At 36.7% G+C, this 27,356-nt stretch overlaps 1 protein-coding gene across 1 annotated transcript; it reads right to left on the reverse strand.

The window, feature by feature from the left end:
* Positions 1–1,812: 1,812 nt before the first annotated feature.
* CABS1 (calcium binding protein, spermatid associated 1) lies at positions 1,813–27,138 on the reverse strand. The gene is given in 4 exon segments (XM_029951847.1): positions 1,813–2,364; positions 18,109–18,462; positions 25,946–26,217; positions 26,220–27,138. Coding segments are annotated over 4 exon segments (2,085 nt in total). The 5' UTR covers positions 27,127–27,138.
* Between the last annotated feature and the right edge of the window lie 218 nt (positions 27,139–27,356).

The raw sequence follows: 27,356 nt of genomic DNA on the forward strand, positions 1-27,356 counted from the left end.
TTTTTTTTGCCTTTGTAAAATTTACATTTTTTTCTAAACATATGCTTTGTGTGTTAGAGACCTACCTGAATGAGTGGAGGTGCTGGTAATACTCTGTCACTGTACCAAGAAATAAAGAGGAGACCAACACATGTGATCAAATGCATACATATAATTATCTTTGGAAATGTATACAGTATAGCAAGACTAAAGAAGAAGTAGTAAGACCCCACATCCCTTAATTTTTGTTTCTTTTCCTGAATTTTTGTTAAAATTGAAATGGTGAGAGAAGGTGATCATGATATCTTAATATTCAGTTTTTCAGGATCTGTAAAAACAAAACAAAATACCAAGAGCCATTAATTAAAAGTACATAAGCTCTTTCTTCTCCAATTGTTTTTTTTTAAGTTTTAATTTAAGTTCCAGTTATTTAACATACAGTGTAGTATTAGCTTCAGGTGTACAATATAGTGACTCAACAATTCCATACCACTTCCAGTGATCATCACAAGTGCACTCCTTAATCCCCATCATCTATTTCACCTATCACTTTTCCTCTGGTAACCATCAGTTTGATCTCTATAATTATGGCTGATTCTTGTTTGTCTCTCTTTCTTCTTGCCCTTTTGTTCTTTTGTCCACATATGAATGAAATCACACAGTATTTCACTTTCTCTGATGACTTAATTCACTTAGCATAGTACTGTGTATCTCCATCCAGTTGTTTTAAAATAGCTGAATGCTGGAAAGAACATTAGAAGCTAGAGCTTCAGAGTTAAATGGTTATGAGTTTGAAGACTAATCTGCCATTATACTTTGTGGTCTTTGGAATGTCCCATAAATTCTCATAGCTTCAATTTACTCATCTCTAAAAAGGAGACAATGGTATTAGCTTTATAGGGTTGTTATGAGTATTAAATGGGAATCAGTATAATTACTATTTAGTGCAGTAACAGCACTGGAACTACTCTAAGTGTTCTGTGGTTGGTATGTATGATTATTATTTTTATGTCACATATAGGGGTAATTCTCATTTGTAATTAGGAGCACCTATATTCAGAAATAGGAACAATATATGATATTCTCCAATTTCTTCAATATTTTTTAAGGATCATGCAGTACCATAATGTGTACGTTTCAGTCAATATAGCAAGAGAATATAGTAGGAGAGCTTTATTATGGGTTGTGATTTAGTTTATATTTCTATTCTCAAGGCTAATTGTAATAGTTGCTAAAACATTTCATCCTTTTTTTGCCTTATTAGAGTTGGTAGGTCTTGAAGGAAGGAGGAAGCATTCTCTATGTCAAGTACACAGTTTGTGGGATTTAATAAACTTTGAAGTATACACTAACTTTTATTTACAAAGGCCCTAATTATAAGTGATTATTTCAGGGAAATAAAACATATTTTAACACTGGAAACAGAAGATCAAAATACATACATATTAGTGAACTTTCAAAATCTTTCTTTTTTAGGAATCTGCTAGCACTAGGTTTTTAGACATAACCTATCAATTCAAGGAGGTCAAATTTAGTTTTTGAAATAAAGTATTAAGAGTTTCTAATCCATATGTTAGAGTTAAACACTGTATTTCTTTTTACTCTTTCTTTCCTTCTTTCTTTCTTTCTTTCTTTCTTTCTTTCTTTCTTTCTTTCTTTCTTTCTTTCTTTCTTTCTTTCTTTTTGATGTGGGAAAAACCCACCTATTTTTATTTAGACACATCTTAAAGTTACTTATTTAGTTAGAAAATATTTTGGAAAGTGTCGTTTACCTTGGTTTGCCTTGGTCTCCTTGTGGTTTGGTACATTTGTAGTCTCGGACGGCTGTGGAGTTTACTGAAGCTCTTGTTGCTGGTTGACGGCAGTAGTGTTGGCTACTGGGGCCGTGGTAGTGCCAGCCACAGGCGCACTGGTGAGGTCTTCAGTTTGGGGGATGTTGTCTTCAGCTTGAAGGGTGACGTCTTCAGGCTGGGGGCTGTTGGGAGCCGGGGTGCTGGATGCCACGCCTGCAGTTTTTCCAGCAGAGGCAGTCGAAGCAGTGGTGGTGGCAGCAGCGGTGGCAGTGGTGGTAGCAGCAGTGGTGGCGGTGGTGGTGGCAGCAGCAGTGGCACTGGTGGAAATCAGGGTTGGAGCAGTGCTAGAAGGGGCTGATGGTGCTTGAGGAGTTACAGTGTTCTCAGGTGGTGATACAGGTCTGGGTGGTGGACGATGTGGGCCTTGGGGACGGTGGGGGCAGGGAAGGGGATGGTGGCCTCTGAGGGGTTCATGCCGACCATGGTGACCATGTGGACTTCCGGGAGCTCGTTCAGGTTTTACAAAATGTCTTAACAGCTTAGCACTTAATTGTTTAGGCAGTTTAAAATGTTCTTCGGAACTTTCACTAACCTTAAAAGAAAATATGAAACCATTGTTTAATACAGGTAGGATGCATAAATTAGCCTGAACTCAGGCTTTAAAAATTTATATCATCACTGATACTTGTGTAAATATTCTAACTTCATTCCGTAAGTAATTTGATTAGTGTTTTCTACCAAGTAGAGGGTTTTGAATGATGACCTTTGGTGGAATATAAAGTAAGCTGTATCTCTGCTATTCTTAAAGCCTAATAGTTTTATTATAGATTTTCCTATCATGTGATCCATTATAGACAAAATATTGAAAAGATTTTGGTGGCCAAATGACTGTGGAAAAGATCTGGATAAACACATTTCTTTACTATAGGATTTATTAGAGTTATTAATATAACATTCTATGAATATTTAGTGTATCCAAAGGACATATAATATTTCCCAACTGAATTTACCACAGACATATGTATATGTGTAGCATTTATTCATACTAGTGATTTAGCATTTAATGGGTAACATTTTGGGACATAATGTTCTAATTTTTGTCTTAGAAAAAAACATAATGCACTTTATTCCTCTGAATAGAGAATAAGAGGAAAGCATGGAAGCTTTGCATTGCTCCATGTTCATAGGCCAAGAATGTGAGATTGATAGAACACTGCCTGAATTCATGTTGTTCACTCATTTGTACAGAATCACAGGTATTAAAAGCTAGAAGTACCTTAGATCAGGCAATGCATATCTACCCAGTGAAAGCCTCATTATAGCAAGGGCAGGGACAATTTAAATTGTCTTTAGTTACATGAGGTATTAACCCGGTGTTCCCTTTGGATTTCCATTTAGACCCTTGCTTTTCATTTTGTCTTCACTGACAGAAGTTAATTCTTGGGATTCTACATATGACACTCCTGCCTCTTCCTGAAATATTAGTTCTCAAAGTGAATAAATTCTAAGAGATAGTAGGACACTTGACTTTATGATGAAGAAACAATAAGTTGACAAAACTGTCACAAATTTTCAAGGTAGGTTTAGAATTTTTTCTAAATATCAGCACAATTTGTGTCACTAGATCTAGACTTTGTTTATTCCACTGTCTATCTTGCATTAGAAGCAGGAGAATGTTTTTGATTTTAAGGACTCATTTAATGTACTTGTCTTAGAAGAGGCAAAAGAGAGAACAGGGGATGTAAAAGGATGAGGTAACAGTATTTTCAGGTAACACACGTCATGCAGCCCACCTCCATTGTGACACAAAATGGGGATTACAAGAATTTTTTAAAAATGACAGAGGGTGGAAACAAGAATTTGTGATTTGGAAAAGTCTTCCCAATGATCTGAATTTTCTTTTTTTTTTTTTCCCATGAAAAACCATTGTTTTTGAGGGCAAAAACTATGTTTTTGTATTTTGTAGGATCACAGGAAATGTTCCTTACTAAAGAAACCGTTAATATTTATAAAGAAAAAGACATTTACATGGAACAAGCAAACATAGTTTTTGGTGCTGAGGGCTAGGTGAACTTTGCTTTTTATGTGCTAAGTTGTTCTGTTCCTCTTGCAGATTTATATGTATCAAAGTGGCAGGCAACTGGGGGCAACGTTTTGGTGTTCACAGAACTATTCCCGTTGAAGGACTCTCTTTGGTTGGGAATAAAAGAAAATATTTGTACCCTAACAACTCTTCAGACATAACTGAATTTTGATTATGAATGATAATATAAAAGGATACCTAGAAATATAAACAGAACTTACCCCGGAGCTTTTCCTCTTATGTGCACCGGCTGACTAAAATGGAAATAGAGAATAAATATGCATATAAAAAAAGTAGACCCACAGCATATATGGCATATCAGGAATAGTGATTGTAAGTTGTTTGAGGGAAGTATGTGATTGGGTTAGGTGAATGGAATGGAATATGGTTTTATACTTTGAGTGTCCTTGTTAAATGTGAGGGACCTTGTAACAGTTTGGAGCACACAGTTCATAAGACCATCAGTTTTTCTGGAGGTCTTAAGGCAGAAGTGCTCCTCTCACTCTACATTCTTGTGGATGTGTTGCCGAACAGTCTGTAGTTTACAGATTGTGCAAGATTTGGCTCCTTTCATCCTAACAACCATCATCTACTCAGGTGCCAAGCTTGGGAACCACTATTGAACCAGCATCTTTATGAACTTGATATAAGGAGAAATCAGCCTGTCTTTTTGAAAGAGAAAAATGGGTGATCCAGAAAGCTCTGGAACAAGGTTTATCCTGGATGGAAATTCTTCCTTGTCACATTTTAGCATGGAACAACAGGGAAGAGGCACTTGTGTTAGCAGTACCCGTATGACATTGGTTGTTAATGAAATGATACTGGATTAGGTTTGCAGCAATAATCCTTAGACGACATAACCTACCCTTTAGATAATGTAACGTAGGTGCAAGCTTTAGATAAACAAATCTAAAAGTGGTAAGAAAATAGCAAGCACGTTCTTTAATTGGAAAGTTATAAATGGCCAGATTTCATTCTTTCTCACATCTTCTTGATACATTCATCAGGTGATGGACATTTAGACTCTTTCCATGATTTCACTATTGTAGAAAGTGCCACTATGAACATTGGGATACGTGTGCTCCTATGCATCAGCACTTCTGTATCCCTTGGGTAGTACAAATCTGGCCATTTGTAGCAAAATGAATGGACTTTGAGGGTGTCATGCTAAGCGAAATAAGTCAGGCAGAGAAGGACAGATACTATATGTTTGTACTCATAGGTCTAACAGGAGAACAGGAGAAACTTAATGGAGGACCATGGGGAGGGGAACAGGAAAGAGAGTTGGGGATAAAGGGACCAAAACCCGAGAGACTATTGAATACTGAAAATGAACCAAGGGCTGAAGGAGGAGGGGAAGGTAGGTAGGGGGTGGTGGTAATGGAGGAGGGCACTTTGGGGAAGAGCACTGGGTGTTATATGGAAACCAATTTGACAATAAACTATGAAAAATAAATAAAATTAAATGGCAATGTCTACCCTAAAAAAAAGAAAGTTATATAACATGTCTAGAGTTTCTTAATTTTTTTTTGATCCATGTGAAATCCCTTTTATGGTTAAAACTGGATTTTATAGGGCTCATTATAGCAGTTTTTTCTTCTTCAGACATCCTTCTTTTTGAGTAGCCTACCAAAGACAAAATGTTATTCAGATGGTATTGCAGAGGTGCAATCAGAATACATAATTTGAAATCATAACACTACAAAATCCTACTACACATGTTGGGAATTCTAAAGACTAAAAATATGTGGGAAAAAATGTTGATTATATCCTAAGGTCAACAAAAAGATTACAAAGAAAGTTAAATTAAGATCTTAGGTAAAAATAAGATCAAACAGGGTTTGTGTGAATTAAAGCTACGTTGACATAAAACAATGGACTGACTGTACACCTTATGATTAAGAACTAAATTAGAAAGATATCTGATATTTACCGAGAAGCAAGCAGTGACAGTCAAGATGACACCAATCAAAATGAGAGCCTTCATTTTGTCTTAGGGTCTTCTAGAAGTAGGCAGCAAAAAGTGATGTTTTATTGGTGGTAGAAGAATAAAAAAATATCATTTTGTTTTTGCTAAATTTTAACCAAAGGAAAAACATTAATATATGTTAAGGCACGTCTATGGCATATATTATATATATGGTATGATAAAAATTATCAAATTTATAAGAAGAATAGCCCAACAAATATTTGTAAAGGTTATGAATAAGGAATTACAATGACAATACCAATAGTAGATAAAAATGTAGACAGAGTTAGCTCTTGTCTTATTGTCAAGAAAATATAGAGAATTTATTTTTTGAGCTACTATTTTACAATTACTGAAGAGTTATTTGAGAAGGTAAAATCAAATTATGATTAAGATGGTGAAGTTGATATCCTTGCATACAGCCATTGATTCTATTAATTTAGGTAATTTTTTTGAAAAACAGTATGGCAATATGCAAAAGATTAAAATGTTTGTACCTTTAACCTAAAGAATTTGTCTTGAGAATGATCTTTGGTAAATTAACCAATAGGAAAAAATTAAATCATTTTAATGTTACTTATATATAAAAAATTTGGATACTGATAATCATGAAGACTTTATAGAAATTTAAAAAATGCTTATTATTGTAAGTAAAATGTTTAACTGCCATAGTTTATGTAAATTACCAAAATAACACAAGTGAAAAGTTTAAATACCACATCATGTGTAAATTATTCAAATGGACAAGAGAGGACATGTAATTGAAAGATAAAATAAGTGTGATATGATGATTTAATACAAATGTGGATTTTCTGTTGTTAAAACTTTACAGTGTTTCATAGATTTTATAACTTAAACACATAAAGGAAATCAAGAAATTGCCATTAAAATGATCTTTTCTGGCTCTGATTTTGACCTTACATTCTTAAGGTTTTAGAGAAATGATTTTAAATGTGAATTAATAATTTAAAAGTATGACAAGCATAAACATGAGATATTTATATTAATACTGCCATTAGTATTATTTTTATTATCCATGATTTTTAGAAATTTGACATTTCTGCTAAACCTTTTATTTTCTTTTGATATGATCATTGTTGCTAGATTCTCTTATTGATAATAAATGCAAAACAAACAAAACCAAATCCAAACTTCTCCAATTGCAGTTCTTTGAGGGCTATTACAAAATTATCCTTTCTTGGGGAACCTGGGTAGCTCAACTGGTTGGGTGTCTGACTCTTGATCTCAGCTCAGGTCATGATCTCAAGGTTTGCGAGTTACAGCCCCTGGTTGGGCTCTGTGCTGATAGTGCAGAACCTGCTTGATATTCTGTCTCTTCTCTGTCTGCTCCTCTCCTGCGCTCTCTCTGTGTCTTAAAATAAATAAATAAACTTAAAAAATTTATGCTTTCTTCATAACTTTGCATTCATATATCATACTTCAGTAATGGATCATAGTTTTTTTGGTCACTATCCATTTAACTAATTCCTTTACTAAAGAAAAGTAGCTATGTAGAGGAATTAGTGACTATTTATGCTTATAAAATCTCAGGTTCAAATATAATCTTTATATTACAGCTTTAGAAACATGATAGCCATTGGGGTGTCTGGGTGCTCAGTCAGTTAAGTGTCTGACTTCGACTCAGGTCATGATCTCACGATTTATGAGTCTGAACCCTGAGTCGGGCTTTGTGCTGACAGCTCAGAGCTTGGAGTTTGCTTGGAATCCTGTTTCTTCTTCTCTCTCTGCCCCTACCCCACTTGCACTCTCTCTCTGAAAAATAAACATTAAAAAATTAAAAAAAAAACCATGATAGCCACAACATAATTGATGGAGAATTACTTCTCTTTTAGCAAGGACTTTATTAAATAGGACATCTCCTTTTGGTTATAAGGGAAAGATCACTGGATCAATAGTCACTGGAATTGAGCTTCAGTTATCAAACCCTGGTCACATTGTTTAACCTATCTGAGGCCCAATTTCTTCTTTTAAAATGGAGTGATTAGTTTATGGTGAAATTGTCACATTTCAATAATCTCAAGAATAAGAATAGAAAACCAAATTAATAAATGTATCTCCATATGTGAAACAGTCACAATCTCAAGTAAAATATAAGGTACAAATATTTAGATATTTACATGCCCTTCCCTTTGTAATACAAGAGATATAGAATGGAAACATTCAAATAGTAAAAAATTTAAAAAAATCAGGCCAAACGATTGCTTTCAAAATTTAGTAAAATATGTTTTTGCCACTGAAAACAGTTTCATTATTGTAGGTACAAAATTCAAATATGGATTCATGTCTAACAGGAACCATTTTAAAACTGGGATTCCAGAGGACAAGCAATTTTTATTATTATCTTGTTTACTAAAATTATTAACATTTTATTAATGTACATGTGTCTAGAATCTAAAGATTGATGATTTATTAAAGCAATTTATTTTCTATTTATCACATTTTCTTTCATTTTTTAAACATTAAAAAACATATTTATTTTTGAGACAGAGAGAGACAGATCTTGAGGCAAGGAGGGGCAGAGAGAGAGGGAGACAGAGAATCTGAAGCAGGCTCCGGTATCCGAGCTGTCAGCCTAGAGCCGGACACGGGGCTCGAACCTGCACACAGTGAGATCATGATCCAAGCCAAAGTCAGACGCTTAAACGACTGAGCCACCCAGGCGCCCCTCATTTTTTTATTAAAAAATTTTTAATGTTATTTATTTTGAGACAGAGAGAGAGAGAGAGAGAGAGAGAGAGAGAGAGAGAGAGAAAGTGCAAGTGAAAGGGGGAGGAGCAGAGAGAGAGAGGGAGACCCAGAATCCGAAGCAGGCCCCAGTCTGAGCTGTCAGCACAGCACAGGGCCCCATGGGCGGCGGGGGGTGGGGGTGGGGTGGGGGGGTTCAAACTCACTAGCCGTGATATCGTGACCTGAACTGAAGTTGGACACTCAACCGACTGAGCCACCCAGGTGCCCCTATCATATTTTCTTTCAAATGCATTGTCTATTAGAATTCTATGGAAAACAGTTTGAGAAATGGAAAATGACGATTATACTAATTATAAACGAGATATAATCAAAGTCTAAGGAAAACTGATTTAAATCTTTGAAATTTTAAAAATGATACCATAACAAGGGATCCTCCTTCTGCTTGTCTAGCAATGTCAGCCTTACCTCAGATTCTGGAAGTCTGGATGCTTGGAGAAATAGTACAGGTAATTCATGCCTTATAAAGAACACCCCCTCCCCCCATTATTCTTTCAATATTGCTCCTATTGCTAAGCAAACTATTATTATTATTATTATTTTAGCATTTGCTTCTGCGCTAATCTGAACTATTTCCTGAAGCAAAAAATGGAGTGTTATAATTTTCAAAAGGTGACATTTCTTCTTTTCCTTTTTTTTTTTTGAAACATTGCGGCTGATTAACTGTGCATTGGAAAAATTAAAAGCTTATTCTTCATAATTTAAAGATAATACTCTGAGGCAATTTCCTCCCTTTATTTCAGATAATGTTTTCTTAAATAACTTGACATTTTAGTAACAAAGCAGTAATTATTGAAACTTGACTAAACCCTAAGTCTGTGAACACTTTCAGAGTTAAGACTGCTGTTTATATTTGCCTTACTACTCTGTGATAATGTTGTGGGCTCTGAGTTCGCAGAAAATATTTGAAGATGGTAGCTTCTTTTGTTTTCATCTTTAGCTTTGTAAGATAAAGTACTTCATTCCTGAAAGTTAATTTTAGAGATTCTAAAATGAGCTCAACTTTAAACATTAGTAATTAGAGGGCAGCTGCAAACACTACATTCTTTTCTTGCCTTTTCTGGACATAAAAATGAGAAAAAGATAGCTAGTGAACCTTTTTGACACCACTTAACATGTTGACATTCAGATGAATAATTCTTTAAATTGTAAGTAAGATATGTTGTACACCACAGTAATTATCTTGCTCAGAAGAAATGTACCAGTTAGTAAACAATAGACATTGTGAGCAGTGTAGTAATTTGACATTTGCTTTGATGTCAGTAAATTTCACTTCCCCAAAAGTGTCATACATCATGATGAAGATAGGTAAACACTATGTACTTATAAATAAATGGTCTACTGGTGGGTAATGGGATTTGTAATGCTTTTCATTCAAGTTAGAAATTAACAATGGGTGTCTTTTGGGCATTAATTCACCCAGTGATGAATTGAAGATCAAATGAGAAACTTTAGACTTTTTCTCCTAAAGGTGAATTTGAGGGCACTGGACACAGTGTCTCCTTGGTTATTGGTTTTTCAGCTTGTTCATATATATATACATACATACATATGTGTGTGTGTGTGTGTGTGTGTGTTTAAGAATAGCTTATTACAATGAGGGTAACCTAAAATCCAAATCAAGATGCAGACCTAGATCCATGTGCTGTTACATAGAATATACTTTTGTACATGAAGAAACTGAGACTTGAGAAAATAGCTAGCTCATAGTTTTTAGAGCCGGTATTTTAACCCAAATTTGTTAATCTTCACAGCTTTTTCTTTTCCCTACAGTGAGATATTTTTAAGTATGTTTTACTTCTGCCAGGAAAATTTTGATTAATTATGATGCTGAGTAAGTTATAGACAAAGAATTATCTTAGGCATTTTAGTGTCTTGATTAACTGATAGATTTTCTGGCAAAAATTTAGGTGATAAATAATGTTTTTTACCAAGTTAATATATATTATGAACTTCCTTTCTTTTTCTGATTTTGTTGTAAATTATATCTAGTCCAAAATTCTGTAGAATGAAAGGGGTGCCTAAGAGGCTCAGTCATTAAGCATTGGACTCTTGGTTTCTGCTCAGGTCAGGATCTCACAGTTTGTGAGTTTAAGTCCCATGTCGGGCTCTATGGTAACAGTGCAGAGCCTGCTTGGGATTCTCTCTCCCTCTCTTTCTGCCTCTCCTCCTGCCTCACTGTCTCCCCCCACCCCCCAATGAGTACGACAAACACAAAAACGAAAATAAAAAAAAATTCTGTGAAATGAGAGAAAATGTGAGAATTTGAACTCATAGATGCTGTTCTCATTAAAGAGAGACAGCCAACTTGGTTAAGAACAACTACCAATTGGGGCTGATACTAGAGCTTTCAGATTTCTACCTAAAATTTTTATATTAAAGAGTCTATGTCGTTAAGGCAGTGTTCATTTTATTACCATTCTGGTTAATAGGACAAATGGAATACACTCATTGATAATTGATATTGATAATTATTCTTACTGATTCCTACTTTAGTTTCTTCTCTCTCTGCTTCTTGCTTCCTCTACATACCCAATCCAACCTTTACATATCCACCAACATAATCTTTCTAAAACACAGTTAAACATATTAGCCCCTTAAAACCTTTGATGCTTTCCATTTTATACAATAACATCTTCTAAACCATGTTATATAGAGCATTAATTCCTAAATCTATTTAAAGATTTTATTTCCTTATTTTTTATTTTGAAAGGGACAGTGCAAGCAGGGGAGGGGCAGAGAGAAGGAGAGAGAGAGAGAGAGAGAGAGAGAGAGAATTCCCAAGTAGGCTTCACACTGTCCGTGGGGAGCCCGATGTGGGGCTTGAACTCATGAACTGAACCATGAGGTCATAACATGAGCCGAAATCAAGAGTCATAGGCTTAACTGACTGAGCCACCCAGACGCCCCGGTTCTTAGGGATATTTACTGGAGCTCCTTGTAAATACAGCTCCATGAACACTTCATATACATATTCTCAAGTAACAATTCCAGGATTTCAGCAGTGCATTTTACCTCAAAAATCTTTTTAACGCCTACAAAAAAGCCATTAATTCCTGTGAAACTAGCTCAGGAATGAATTGTTATGTGAAATTTTAACTCTAAGTTGCTAACACATGGTGTGATGGCTAATTTTATGTTAATTTGCCTAAGTTATGATGACTGTGTCAAATACGAGTCTAGATGTTGCTGTGAAGGTACTTTATAGATGTGATAAAATTTATGATCTGTCAACTTTAAGTAAAGCAGATTACCATTCATAATGTGGATAAACTTTATTTAGTCAGTCAAAGGCATTAAGAACAAAGACTGAAGTTTCCTGAAAAAGAAGGAATTCTGCCTAGAGACCAAAACAGAATCCCTATCAGAGGCTCCAGCCTACAGAATTGCTCTGTGGATTTTGGACCCAAGATTGTAACACTGACTCAACCTGAATTTCTAGCTTACCAACCTGTGTGGTGGGTTTTGAGCTTGCCAGTCTCCACAATTATATGAGTCAATTTTTAAATATTTTCTATATCCATCCATCCATCCACCCATCCATCTATCCATCACTGGTTCTGGAGAACCCTGACCAATACACACAGTTTGACATAGTTTATTTTTGCTTTTATGAGGCTATAATATCAGTTACAACTTGGTGTGTCTGTTACTATTTTCTCTCAGATTGTCTTTGCTCTAAACTGACTTGAGTATTATTGAGCACACCAAGTATAGTTGACCGTTAAACAATTTGGGGGTTAAGGGTGCTAGCATCCCACATAGTTGAAAATCCATGTATAAGTTTTGACTCCCCCCAAACTTAACTGCTAATAGTCTACTGGTGAAGTCTTACTGATAACATATTCATCCTATAGACACATATTTTGTATGTTATATGTATTATATACTGTATTACCAAAGAAAAGGTTATTAAGGAAATCATAAAGAAGAGAAAATATATTTACCATACTGTATGTATTTACCGAAAAAAAAATACACATATAAATTGGCCAGTGCAATTCAAACCTGTGTTATTCAAGGGTCAACTCTAGTTTTATACTTCTGGATTTTTGCCCTTGCCCTTCCTTCTCTCAGCTTGACCCCAGTGATCCTCTTCTTGTCCTGGTAAGCTCATATTTATTTCTGAGTGCCAGCTCATGCCATTTTCCTCATAGAGCACAAATGAAACCACCATTCACTCTTTCATTTAATTCATTCATTTAATAGATGTTTATTGAGCATCTACTGTGATCAAAGCTCTCAGAAGTGAGCAGTGGACAAGAGCAATATGATCTCTTTTCTTGGAATGGGGTGATCAGCTCTGTTTACTCAGGACACTCAATGCCTGTTGTTGTGGGGCCATTAGTAATACTGTCTTCTTCCAGTCTCACAAGTATTTTGGTTTTGATAATAAATTATGTGGTCTTTTTCATTATTGAACATACAGTTTAGTAAGGAAGACAGACTTAAGCAGGTGTTGTGAATTGAATTGTATCTTCCCTTTACCTCCAAATATGTTGGAGTCCTAACTCCCAGAACCTGGGAACATAACCTTATTAAGTTTGGGGTCTTTGCAGATGTAACAAGTTAAGAGGAAGTCATGCTGGATTAAGAGTCATAATCCAATGACTGGTATGTTTATAAGTGGAGATAAATTGAACATGGAGACACACAAGAGAATATCACATGATGAAGGAGGCAGAGATTGTAGTGATGTGTCCATAAACCAGAGCGCCAAGGACTGCTAGAAACCACCAGAAGCTGGAAGAAGCAAGAAAAGATCTTCCCCTTGAAATTTCAGAGAGCAGAAGCCCTGCTGAAACCTTGATTTCGGGCTTCTTATCTTGAGAACTGTGAAGAGAATAAATTTCTATTGTTTTAAGTCATCTAGTTTGTGGTGCTTTGTTACAGCTTTCCTAGCAAATTAATACAACAGGCAATTTGAAAGATTATGTGTGTTACATGAAGCAAGGTATTTTGTGCTATGAGGCAATATGATGGGAGAATACAGAGGCCTACATGGTCAGAGGAAATAATATTTAGGGAATTTTAAGAAAGTTTCAGGAAGAGTCTAGAATGTTCAGTCATCCTGAGATAAGACATAGCTTGATGTTCTAAAGAAACCAATAGAAGATCTATATAGGTAAGATTTAAGAGTAGATTTAAGAGTAAGATTAAGATTTAAGATTTGACAGTAACATATCATAAGGCTGCATAGATTGACAATGTTGTGGTTGTGGAGAATCTGACAAATAGCAAAATGATTTTGGACTTTATTTTGTTTTTTTAAAATAGTTTATTGTCAAATTGGTTTACATATAACACCAGTGTTCTTCCCTACAAGTGCCCTCCTCCATTACCACAACACCCCTTTCCCTCTTCCCCCTCCCCCTTCAGCCCTCCGTTCATTTTCAGTATTCAATAGTCTCTCATGATTAGTGTCCCTCTCTCTCCCCAACTCTCTTTCCCCCTCCCCTCCCTATGCTCCTCTTTTAGGTTTCTTCTGTTAGACCTATGAGTGCAAACATATGGTATCTGTTCTCTGCCTGACTTATTTCACTTAGCATGACACTCTCGAGGTCCATCTACTTTGCTAAAAATTGCCATATTTCATTCTTTCCATTGCTATGTAGTACTCCATTGTATATATACCACATTTCTTGATCCATTCATCAGGTGGTGGACATTTAGGCTCTTTCCATGATTTTGCTATTGTAGAAAGTGCTGTTATGAACATTGGGGTACATGTGTTCCTATGCATCAGCCCTTCTGTATCCCTTGGGTAAATCCCAGCAGTGCTATTGCTGGATCATAGGGGAGTTCTATTGTTAATTTTTTGAGGAACCTCCACATTGTTTTCCAGAGCAGCTGCACCAGTTTACATTCCCACCAACAGTGTAGGAGGATACCCGTTTCTCCACATCCTCGCTAGTATCTATAGTCTCTTGATTTGTTCGTTTTAGCCACTCTGACTGGCATGAGGTGTTATCTCAATGTGGTTTCGATTTGTATTTCCCTAATGATGAGTGATGCTGAGCATCGTTTCATGTGTTTGTTGGGCATCTGGATGTCCTCCTTGGAGAAGTGTCTCTTCATGTCTTCTGCCCATTTCTTCACTGGGTTATTTGTTTTTTGGGTGTGGAGTTTGGTGAGTTCCTTGTAGATTTTGGATGATAGCCTGTTATCTGATATATCATTTGCAACTATCTTTTCCCATTCCGTTAGTGGCCTATTGGTTTTCTTGATTGTTTTCTTTGCAGTGCAGAAGTTTTTATCTTGATGAGGTCCCAATAGTTCATTTTTGCTTTTAATTCCCTTGCCTTTGGGCATGTGTCGAGTAGGAAATTGCTACGGTTGAGGTCAAGGAGGTTGCTTTCTGCTTTCTCCTCTAGGATTTTGATGGTTTCCCGTCTCACATTCAAGTCCTTCAGCCATTTTGAGTTTATTTTTGTGTATGGTGTAAGAGAGTGGCCTAGTTTCATTCTTCTGCATGTTGCTGTCCAGTTCTTTCAGCACCACCTACTAAATAGGCTTTCTTTTTTCCATTGGATACTCTTTCCTGCTTTGTCAAAGGTTGGCCATACATTTGTGGGCCCAGTTCTGGGTTCTCTATTCTATTTCATTGGTCTATGTGTCTGTTTTTGTGCCAATACCACACTGTCTTGATGATGACAACTTTGTAGTAGAGGCTAAAGTCTGGGATTGTGATATCTCCTGTTTTGGTTTTCTTCTTCGATATGACTTTGCTATTCGGGGTCTTTTGTGGTTCCATACAAATTTTAGGATAGTTTGTTCTAACTTGAGAAGAACGCTGGTGCAATTTTGATGGGGATTGCATTGAATATGTAGATTTTTTTGGTTAATAATGATATTTTCACAATGTTTATTCTTCCGATCCATGAGCATGGAATGTTTTTCCATTTCTTGGTGTCTTCTTCAATTTCTTTCATAAGTTTTCTAGAGTTTTCATTGTATAGGTCTTTTGCATTCTTGTTTAGGTTTATTCCTAGGTATTTTATGGGTTTTCGTGCAATGGTGAATGGGATCAGTTTCTTGATTTCTCTTTCCGTTACTTCATTATTCGTGTATAGTAATGCAACTGATATTTGTACATTGATATTGTACCCTGCAACTTTTCTGAATTCATTGATCAGTTCTAGAAGGCTTCTGGTAGAGTCTGCTGGGTTTTCCATGTAGAGTATCATGTCATCTGCGTAAAGTGTAAGTTTGACTTCTTCTTTGCCAATTCTGATGCCTTTTATTTCCTGTTGTGTCTGATTGCTGATGCTAGGACTTCCGGCACCATGTTAAACAACAGTGGTGAGAGTGGACACTCCTGTCATGTTCCTGATCTCAGGGGGAAAGCTCTCAGTTTTTCCCCATTGAGGAGGATATTAGCTGTGGGCTTTTCCTAAACTGCTTTTATAATGTTTAGGTAAGTTCCGTCTATTCCGACTTTCTCAAGAGTTTTTATTAAGAAAGGGTGCTATATTTTTTCAAATGCTTTTTCTGCATCTATCGACAGGATCATATGGTTTTTATCTTTTCTTCTGTTAATGTGATGAATCACACTGATGGATTTGCGAATATTGAACCAGGCCTGTAACCCAGGAATGAATCCCACTTGATCATGTTGGATAGTTCTTTTTATATGCTAGTATCTTGTTGAGTATTTTTGCATCTGTATTCATTAAGGATATTGGTTTGTAGTTCTCTTTTTTTGCTGGGTCTTTGTCTATTTTGGGAATCAATGTGATGCTGGCTTTGTAGAATGAATTTGGAAGTTTTCCTTCTATTTCTATTTTTTGGAATAGTTTGAGAAGAATGGAATGGTTTGGTAGAATTCACCTGGGAAGCCATCTGGCCCTGGGCTCTTATTCATTGGGAGATTTTTGATAAGAAATTCGATTGCTTCACTGGTTATCAGTCTATTCATACTTCTTGTCTCTTCTTGTTTGAATTTTTGTAGTGCATGTATGTTTAGGAATTTGTCCATTTCTTCTAGATTGTCCAGTTTGTTGGCATATAGTTTTTCATAGTAATCTCTAATGATTGTTTGTATTTCTAAATGATTGGTTGTAATAGATCCATTTTCATTCATGATTTTGTCTATTTGGGTGTTCTCTCTCTTCTTCCTAAGGAGCTTGGCTAGAGGTTTATCAATTTTGTTTATTTTATAAAAGAACCAACTCTTGGTTTCATTGATCTCCTTGACTGGTTTTTTTTTTGTCTCTTTTTTTTCTGAGGAGTCTGGCTAGAGGTTTATCGATTTTGTTTATTTTTTCAAAGAACCAACTCTTGGTTTCATTGATCTGCTCGACTGTCCTTTTGGATTCTATATTGTTTATTTCTGCCTTGATCTTTATTATTTATTTTCTTCTGCTGGGTTTGGGGTGTTCTTGCTGCTCCCCTTCTAGTTCCTTTATGTGCTTTGTTAGATTTTGAGTTAGTGCTTTTTCTAGTTCGTTGAAATAGGCCTGGATTGCAATATACTTTCCTCTTAGGACTGCCTTTGCTGCGTCCCAGAGACTTTGGATTGTTGTATTTTTGTTTTCATTGGTTTCCACATATTTTTTAATTTCTTCTCTAATTTCCTGATTAGCCCAAACATTCTTTAGTAGGGTGGTTTTTAGCCTTTACATTTTTGGAGGTTTTCCAGACTTTTTCCTGTGGTTAATTTCAAGTTTCATAACATTGTGATCTTAAAGTGTGCATGGTATAATCTCAATTTGTATACATTTATGGAGGGCTGCTTTATGCCCCAGTATGTGATCTGTCCTGGAGAATGTGCCATGTGCTTTTGAGAAGAAGGTGAATTTCCTAACTTCAGGATGCAGAGTTCTAAATATATCTATCAATTCCATCTGTTCCAATGTGTCATTCAGGTCCATTGTTTTATTTCCCTACTCAGTGATATTTGGGACTCTCCATCATGCGTACTTTGGCTTATTTCTTGGGGTAACCCTGAAAAGGAATACAGACAGACAAACACACAGGGAACAAAAGCACACAAACACATAGATAAACAAACAAATTAAAAGGGTAAAGGAAGAAAAGAAAAGAAGAGAAGAAAAAATAAAGGGGGCAGCGATAACAAAACACAATGGACAGTCTAAAAGCATATAACCAGTGGAGGGGAGAGATAAGGATGAGATAAGGGAGAATATATCTGGATGACAAGAGAGAAAAGAAAAAACAATGAGGGAGAAAGGAAAAAGGAAAATAAAGAGTAAAAATAAAAAAAATAAAAATTAAAAAGAGTAAAAAAAGTAATAATAATGAAAAATAAATACAAAGAAGCATCAGCTCCCACTCTAGGATAGGCATGGTTTGGTGTCTGCAGGTCTCGGGGGCAGCTCTCAGAGGCCCCACCTTGGTGGTTGCAGAGAGAAGAATGGCAGTGCCCCAAGCTCTGTTTGAACTAAGTGCTGGAAGCCACTCTTATGAGTTCAATTTCCTTCTGCCACCGGCGAGCCAAGCTGTATTTTCCAGGTCTGCCTTGCTTCAAAACCCTACCACGTTTGAGGTGTACTCACTTTGGCAGCCGGCTTCTTAGTCAAGATCTCATGGGGGAGGGACCTGTTTCTCTTGGTGCCGCAGGATTCACGCCACCGACACCGGGGGTGAGGTGCGCTGCCAGAGGCGAAGTGCGCGCCCCTGTAGCCCCTGCCACTGCCAACTCCCTGCTGGGATGGTGAAGGGGTGGGGACTGGTTTTCCTGGTGCCACCAGGAATTCACTCTGCCACTGCCGGAGGTGAGGTGCACTTCTGCGGGCCACTGCCTGCCTCCCAGCTGGGATTGCACAGGAGGAGGGGCCTGGGTTTTTTTGTTTTCTGGTGCTGTTCTGGGTCAGCATAGATGTCACTGAGCCCAAGGAAGAATTCGCCAGCTGTACGGGACAGGGTTCTCTCCCGGAGCTCAGTGGTTTTATATGGGGTGAGAGTTTTTCTCTCTGATCTGGGTTAAGTTCTTTATCTCTTCTCTAGAGACAGTACTATGAGCGTATTCAGTTTCTCTTTCTCTTCCCTTTGTCTCTCAGGGGCCCCATGCGCCTTCCCTGTGTTAGGCTGGGGCTCCCACCTTCCTTGCCCCTCCCGGGCTGGCCCGTTTTCCAATCTCCCCAGTTCACACTCACTCACTCAGTCATCTGTGAGGTTGTCTTCTTTCTGGAGTCTGTATTTTCTCCTTCCACTCTTCCAGATGAGAGTAATGTCCTTCTCAGTTCCATAGATGGGGCAGACGAAGTTTACAGAGCTCCTCTCCTCTCCACCATCTTGCCTCCTCCCTCTGGACTTTATTTTGAAGTTGGTGGAAAATCACTAGAGTATTTTGGTATGGAGTTGGAAGTGGCATGATTCATTTGTGATATAAAATGATGTTCTTGCTTAATAAAACTTGGGATAAAGAAGAAGCAGTGGGAATGGAGACAAGCGGATTCCTGAAAGCCCCAGAGGTGAAAACTTTGTTTTTGTTGCATGTGGGAAGTGGGAGAGGGGTGTGAAAGAGGAATGCCAGTTTCCAGCTTGGACAACTGTGCATGTGGTACCTTTTGCTTGAGAAACATAGTATTAGAAGAGAAATATGAAGGAAGGGGAATGGCAGTTTCAATTTAGACTTCTGTTATCTTTGAAGTGTATGTGACAGATGCAAAAGAACATACCAGTGACATTGTGGAAATAGACTGCAGACTCAAAGTTTAAGTCATGTATCATCTATTTATTTTTAATATTCAACAGGCAGAAAAATTGGATAACACACATGTATTACACACATACTGGCCCAGTTCCCCCTATTTTCTTGATACCTTGAAAATATAAATGTTCTTTAATGCATCCTTATGTAGAACATCTCTTTAGGAGAACTTTCTTTGTGACCAGGGGTCTTTTTGTTTTACAGCTGTTCTCTCTCTTTCTCTCTCTTTCTCTCTCCTTCCCTCCCTTCCCCTCCCCCCTCCCTCCATTTCTCTCTTCCTGTCTATCTCTCATATTGGATCAGGAATTCCTTAAGACATGGAAAAGAGGTTTATGTCACAGGGTAGGGGAAGCTGTGGTAAGGGCTACAGTGCAGATTGTGAATATATGAGGATTTGAACAGGGGTTACATCAGGACAGAGAGAAACTTTGGACAGAGGTATCTTGTGTCAGAGTAAACTATAGATAAGATTATCTTGTGACTTAGGAGTATCTTTTATGAAATACAATAAAGTATAAGTGATATTATTCAAGAATGTATATGGTTAGTGGGGTACACAATAAGTTATCACACCTAGAGGTGGTTAGAGAAGCTAGTACTTGAGGTGGGTCATGATAGATTATTAAATCTTTACCACGTGAAACTGCAGAGAATTCTAGGGACAGAAACTATGTCCTTCTTCTTAGAAAGACACAAGAACTTGAAACTCTTTGAATTCTTAGTATTAGGTCACTTCAGTTTTAAACAACAGAAAATTTCAACCCAAACTTGTTGAATGGAAATGTATTGTCTCAAGTAGATAAGCAGACCAGACTTATATGAGGGTTTGATACATGATGTGACTAGAACTCATTTCTTCATTATATTTCTTGGCTCTTATTTCTTCAGCATTGGCTTTATTTTCAGTAGTATGCCTCCTTGTGATCCCTAGAAGGTTTCAGAAGCTCCTTGCACTACATGTTTCTGGCCTGACATTTCTTTCAGAAGTTTATTTTCCACAAATTTGTCCTCTTTGCTCTGATTGGTTTATGTACTTATTCTTGAATGACTGTGGCAAGGTGTATGAGACACTGGAGTAATTCGGTCTTTGATGGAATTGAAGGTGGAGTCTAGCTCATTAAAATGTGTGGAAGGAAAAGGGTTGTATTACAAAGAAAATTTTATAGCAGGCAAGGGTTAGAAGCTAGGTCAAAAACAGTAGATGCCATGCACATTAAGGAAACTTTAATTCCTCTCATTTCTTCTTTTATTAACACTTATTGAGTAGCTCAGTAGTCATGGATCCCAGCTGTCAGGGGGTATACATTTAGTACTTGTATAGATAGATTGTAGTGTGAAAGGTGCATTGAGGAAAAAGGTGGGTGTAGGGAAAATCACGCAGAGGCTTATGGGCCTTGCTGAAGAATTTGGACTTTATCATAAAGACAATAAGTAAAGACAACAAGTAGAAGGCTTTAGAAGAAAGACGAGGACTTCAGGGCATAATTAATTGGTGGGAAAGAAGACAAGAGGTGGATTTCCAGTTACAGGATTGCAGGCAGGCTTAAAGAAGGGAGTGGCAGTGGAAATAGAGAAAGAAGAAGGATTATAAATTGACAGTGTGTGACTTTGAAGTTGGAGTCTAGAATCCTACAGATGTGGAGAGCTAAGCTTTGCTACTTACTGACTTGGTTATCCTGGTCCAGTGGCTTTTCTGTTTTTTCTATGGTCATCAGTAAAATGAGACTATCCAAAATGCTCACCCACTGTATGCCCCAAACTCTTTTCTAGAATCATTGCTATTTAGTACATTGGGGAATAAAACTGTTTCACATTTATTTCTTAATTCCCTATCTTAGCTGTGATTCTTGGGCTCATAAATTCCTTTAATCAAGAATTGCATTTAAGACCTTGTTTCTTTCAGATGTTTAATGAAATTTCAGGGTAAGGAGAAATTTTACTATGAAGTTGCACAGTTTAAAATTGATTATTATGCACCCATTCTTTGTAAAGTCTAATGTCCACTGGTCACCAATAATCTCACTGGCCACTGCATTTTTTTTTAAATTAAGGTTTGCTTGACACACAACACTGGGCACTCTTATTTCTGAACTCTAGCCAGTTGTCAACATACTCTGTTCTTCCTATCTTTGTCCAGTCCTATCTGTAAATTCCCGTCATCTTGTCTCATAGTGCACATTTTCTTTTTAATTGCTTACCTGTTCTAGTCCAGCATATGCCTTACTCTCTCTCAGTCAAATGGGACTACCAAACTTTTGTTTCTTCTTCCCTCCCTCCCTTCCTTCCTTTCCATTTTTCCTTTCCTTTCCTGTCCTGTCCTTTCCTTTTTCTTTTTAAGAGAGAGAGAGAGATAGAGATAGAGCAAGGATGTGTAAGCAGAGGAGAGGGGCAAAGGAAGAGAAAGAATCCCAAGCAGGATCCAGGCTCAGTGCAGAGCCTGGTGTGAGGCTCGATATCATGACCCTGGGATCATGACCTCAGTTGAAATCAAGAGTAGGACACTCAACTGACAGCCACTCAGGTGCTCCCAAACTATTTTTTATTTTTATTTTTTTAATGGTTTATTGTCAGATTGGTTTCCATATAATACCCAGTGCTCTTCCCCACAAGTGCCCTCCTCCATTACCACCACCTCCCTTCCTCTCCCCCTCCCCCTTCAACCCTCGGTTCATTTTCAGTATTCAATAGTCTCTCAAGTTTTGTGTCTCTCTTTCCCCCAACTCTCTTTCCCCCTTCCCCTCCCCATGGTCCTCCATTAGGTTTCTCCTGTTCTCCTGTTAGACCTATGAGTGCAAACATATGGTATCTGTCCTTCTCTGCCTGACTTATTTCACTTAGCTTGACACCCTCGAGGTTCATCCACTTTGCTACAAATGGCCATATTTCATTCTTTCTCATTGCCATGTAATACAAAGGAAACAACCAAACTACGTTTTAAATAAAGTTCCTGAAAAGAACTATGGTTGCAGTTTGTAAAATAATGATGCTTTCACCTTGCTGCTTATCTCAATACTAAGGTTGATTTGAGGACAAAATCATTAAAACCTGTAATAGCTTTCAACAAGCACCACATGATTTGATTCTTTTCGGTTTTGACTTGAAGCATTTTTCAACTGATGACCCATTCCAATCATGTGGTCTATTCATTTCCTTGAGAAACTAGGGCCATTTCTAGCCTCAGGGCTTTGAGCATGTTGTGTCCCCAACTCTTCACATTTTTCAATCTTAGCTTAAATCTCACTTTCTCAGAGACAGTGTCCCTGGATTTAAATTTGTGTGAAGTCTGCAGTTATAATCTCTTACTATTTTTGTTTGTAATACCCAACACAATATGTAGTTGGCATTGCTTCATGTGTGATTATCTGAGACTATTTGTTTAATATTTATCTTTTCCAGTGGATTAGTTTCCATGATGGTGGGGCCTTTGTCATTTGGTTCACTACAGCATCCACAAGAAGATTTTGCGGTATTTGGACCATAGCAGGTACACAATAAATATTTTGTAAATGAAAATTGATGTTGACAATCATTCATCCACCCTGGTGTACAATTATATTCTGGATTTCATGCATTTATGAATGCAACAAAATCATCTGTATTTCCTTCCTAGAGATAATCACTGTTAAGGTATTGTTATATATATCTACGTATTTATATCTATCTATCTATCTACATATTTATATCTATCTATCTATCTACATACATACATACATATATATATGTCATATGTATCACTGTATAAATTTCATTTAGAAGTTTAGTATGATTTTTTTCCTTTTCCCCTATGTGATTAAATTATTTTATAGACCATTTAAAAATGCATACTGTTGCTTTATATGGGTATACAGAAATGTAACCAATTCCATGTCACTAGAGTTTTAGGTGACATTTGGTTTTTCTCTTATATAAGCATATACAATCAAATGAATGCCATTCTCAACATCCTTTTTATTGTAAAACTGTGAGAGCCAGGAGAGCATAGTGATTAAGAGAGCCTGAGCTATGCAGAAAGACTGCCTGGTTTGAAGCCTTTACTGCAAAGTAACTATGAAGCTTGGGGATGTTATATAGATTTGCTGACTCAGTTTCTTTATCTGTCAAATGGGTATAATATTGTTCTTTCTTATAGGATTGTCATGAAAAGCAAGTGTTATTCTAAATGTAAACCCACCAAAACCTGTAATAACTATCAGCTATTTTAAAGAAATTTTAAAGAAAATTCTTTGTTGCAAAATAGGCCAAAACCTTTAAATATTTTTAATACAGTAATTGTTGCATTTACTGTTAAACTGCCTCCCAGAAAGGGTGGAGAAATTTGCATTAGGCAACAGTGAATATTTAAAATGATTATTGTTAATTGTCAAATGGATGAAAAAAAACATATATATAAGATAGTTTTACTTTCTTTAAATACTATTGACTTTTTCTTATGTTTACTGGCAATTTGTATTTCATGAATTATCTATTTATTTCTACTGCCCATTTAAAATGCTTTCTTTTCAGGAATTCTTCATAGAATAAGGATAGTAATCTTTTCACTGCCATGTATAATGCAATTATTTATCCACAGTTATCATTTGCTTTTTAATTTTATGTTCATTTTCTTTTGTACAGGATTTTGCTTATTTATGGTGTCAGATCTATGAATATTCTTTTTGCCATTTCTTATACGCTTAAACTTCTTGACTCCATTTAAATAAATGTACAGATGTTTCCTTCTACACTTCTGTATGATGTTATATTTAAGCCTCTTGTCTCTGTAGGATTTATTTTAGGTTGTGGTCTTAACACTGTAGCTTAATTTTTCCTCAAATACTCAGCTGTCAAAAAATGCTTAATTCCTCATCATATTTCATGGTTTTGAAGTGCACTTTACCATGTACTAAATTTTTTAGTTAAAATGTGTTTCTGGGGGCACCTGGGTGGCTCAGTCAGTTGAGAGTCTGACTTCAGCCCAGGTCATGATCTCACGGTTTATGAATTCGAGCCCCACATCAGGCTGTGTGCTGACAGCTCAGAGCCTCGAGCCTGCTTTGGATTCTGTGTCTCCTTCTCTCTCTGATCCTCCTGACTCATGTTCTGTCTCTCAAAAATAAATAAACATTAAAAAAATTTTTTAAAATAAAATGTGTTTCTGAGTTTTAATATGCTACCTAATTATTCTAGTCAATAGTCTATCAAATGGTGTAAATCCCTCTTCCTCCCCCACACCAAGTATACCATTTACTATTTACCCACTGCTTTGGCTTTGTTTCTCTTTTTAAAAATATAATAAAATTATGAGCCTCTGTAGAATAATTCTGTCCTTGGTGTCCAGAGCTAAGTTGGGTTTTTTTTTTTTTAATTAAAAAAAATGTTTATTTATTTTTCAGAGAGAGAGACACACAGAGTGCAAGTGTGGAGGGGCAGAGAGAGAGAGAGAGGGAGACACAGAATCTGAAGCAGGCTCCTGGCTCTGAGCTGTCAGCACAGAGCGCTACGAGGGGCTCAGACTCACGAACCTCATGATCATGACCTGAGCTGAAGTTGGACACTTGACTGATTGAGTCACCGAGGTGCCCCTAAGTTGTTCTTTAACCAAATAATGGATTTTAATTTTACAGCCAACCCTTGAACAGCACAAGTTTGAACTGTGCAGGACCACTTATATGCGGATTTTTTATGGCACAATACTTTAAGAGTAATTTCTCTTCCATGTGATTTTTTAAATAACATTTTCTTTTCTCTTCCTATACTTTACTGTATGAATGCAGCATATAACAGATAAACAAAATATGTGTTAATTGACTCTTTATATTATTGATAAGGATTCCAGGTAACAGTAGACTATTAGTAGCTTAGTGTGGGGGGACTCAAAAGTTACAGGTGGATTTCTGACTGGCAGAGGAATCAGTCTCCCTTATCACCATGTTGTTTAAAGGTCAACTGTGCTTATGTATTTTTCATAATTTGAGAATTCTGCCCTGGAATATCAAACACATCTACACAGTAAGTCAGTTGTTGTCAAAGGATTTATTGAAGAAAAGTCAGCAAGATGAAAACAGACCCATTTTAAAAGTCTGTGTCAGAAAACAAGGAAGATACATGTCCTTGAATTGCTAACCAAAAGCATAAGAAGAATGGAATATCAGTGCTTAAGACCTGGAAAAAATTGACAAAAATTCAGGAAAGAAATTTTACATAAAGAAAATTAAATTGATTCATATATTTATACAAAACATTGTTTTTCACAAATTTACATGCTTATGAAATAATCATTTTTTCCTAGTTTGCCTCCAACATAACCCAGGAATCCTATAATATTTCTTATATTTCTTACATGTGGGTTCTAAACAATTACTAAATAGCCTTAGTTCTTAGTGATGATTGCAAATATACTTTTTAATAGAAGAGAATTATTGGCTGCATGAAAAATATCTGTTTAGAATTAGCATTTCAGAACTTTTAATACTACAGCATTTTTTTTTGAGATAAGTTAATTCAATTCTCTTCAACTCACACTAAAATGTGCTATTGAGGGTTAACTAAAATGACAAACATCATTAAATGTAGTAGGAAGTGAGCTTTCTTTGTTGCTCTCTCTTCATATCCCTGAAGGCTGGGATTAAATATTTTTATATTAAGATAAATAATTGGAAAACTAAATTAAGCTTTCTGATACAAAAGGAACTCTTGTATACTGAATTTTTGAAGTTTCCATAAATATATTCCAGTGGCTTAAAGACACCCATTTCAGTTGTAACAGCATCGTCCTTGTGGGTTAGGGTATCTAGATCAGAGGTAGCTCTTGAAAGTGGCTCGCTGTCCTTAGTTACAGATTCCACTGTATTATTTTCAGACAGATCTTTTGTTGTAAAAGATGAATCTTTCATGAGGTTCACATCTACTGATGTAGGGACTACAAAGTTATATATAATTTCAATAAAAGGAAGCAAATTGGGATGGTTTTCTTTTCATTTGTAATATTTTTCTCCATCCAAACATTGGTTTCATCCATAGACTATTCAGCAGTTGGCAGAATATCTTCTGGGTTATTGTTGCCCCTTTTGACAGTGGTAGTGAGCTCAAACAGACTGATGAATGTTTTCTCATCAGAGTCTATTAGTGTAGGCACAGCATCAGGGTTGTCCTCTGGAATACTTAGGTCAATTTCAGTCATTTTCTCTTCTGTAAGGGCAGCTATGTCTGGAATAGTGATGAAGTATTTTTTAGCAGCAGGAGAGATTTCAGCCTCAGGAACAGATGAGTTGGTGATCTGGACAGCCTCTTCAGCAGTGATGTTGGGTTTAATTGAGGAACTGTAATTGTTAACATCGGGTTCATCCTTCTTAGCTGGAAGGGCAGGGGTGTCCACAATGCTGGTGGTTCCATCCTTCAGGCTGCCAGAGACTTCAGAAGTTATTGAGACATCTTCATTCCCTGGGCCAGTGATATCCAAGAGAATGTCTTTTGCCACGTTAATGGAAAAGCCTATTAAAGAAACAGTAGCACTAGGTGACGAGATATTACCAATTTTAATTGGAATGAAGTTTTCAGTAATAGAGTCATTAGCCATGGAGTTTGCTGTGCCTATCAGAGTAGTAATTTCTTTCTTCAGATATGTTGATGACTTAATAAAATGAGGCTCAGCATCATCTTCTGATTTTTGTTTTTCCTTTGGAGATGTAAACTTGTTGCCTACTGTTGAAAAATTATTTTCTAGTGTATAGTCATATACTGAAGTAATGTGGTCTTCTGAAGTAATGGTTGTTTCTGATTTAGGAGTAGTGTTGTTAACCCCAAGTAAAATGGTTGCTTCAGTTGTTTTGCTGTTTTCTGTTGGAGGATGAGAATAAGTTTTTGGCAAACCATCTTTAGCCATGGGACAAAATGGCATGATGCACACTCACAGGTCTTTCTCTGGGCCCAGTGGTATTCCTAGGCAGGAGAGGGATGTTCATGATAGTCAATGAAGCATTAGTCATCATGGTGGTTGTTGCATCAAACATATGGCCAATGGCACTGGGTCTCTTTGGAGGTTGTTTCTGTGCTCTGACTGGGCAACTAGCTTGAAGAGTATGGATATCAGATGAAAAAACAGTAGAATCCTCT

Source organism: Suricata suricatta, chromosome 1, assembly GCF_006229205.1.
Source record: "Suricata suricatta isolate VVHF042 chromosome 1, meerkat_22Aug2017_6uvM2_HiC, whole genome shotgun sequence".
In the NCBI taxonomy this organism is placed as follows: domain Eukaryota; kingdom Metazoa; phylum Chordata; class Mammalia; order Carnivora; family Herpestidae; genus Suricata; species Suricata suricatta.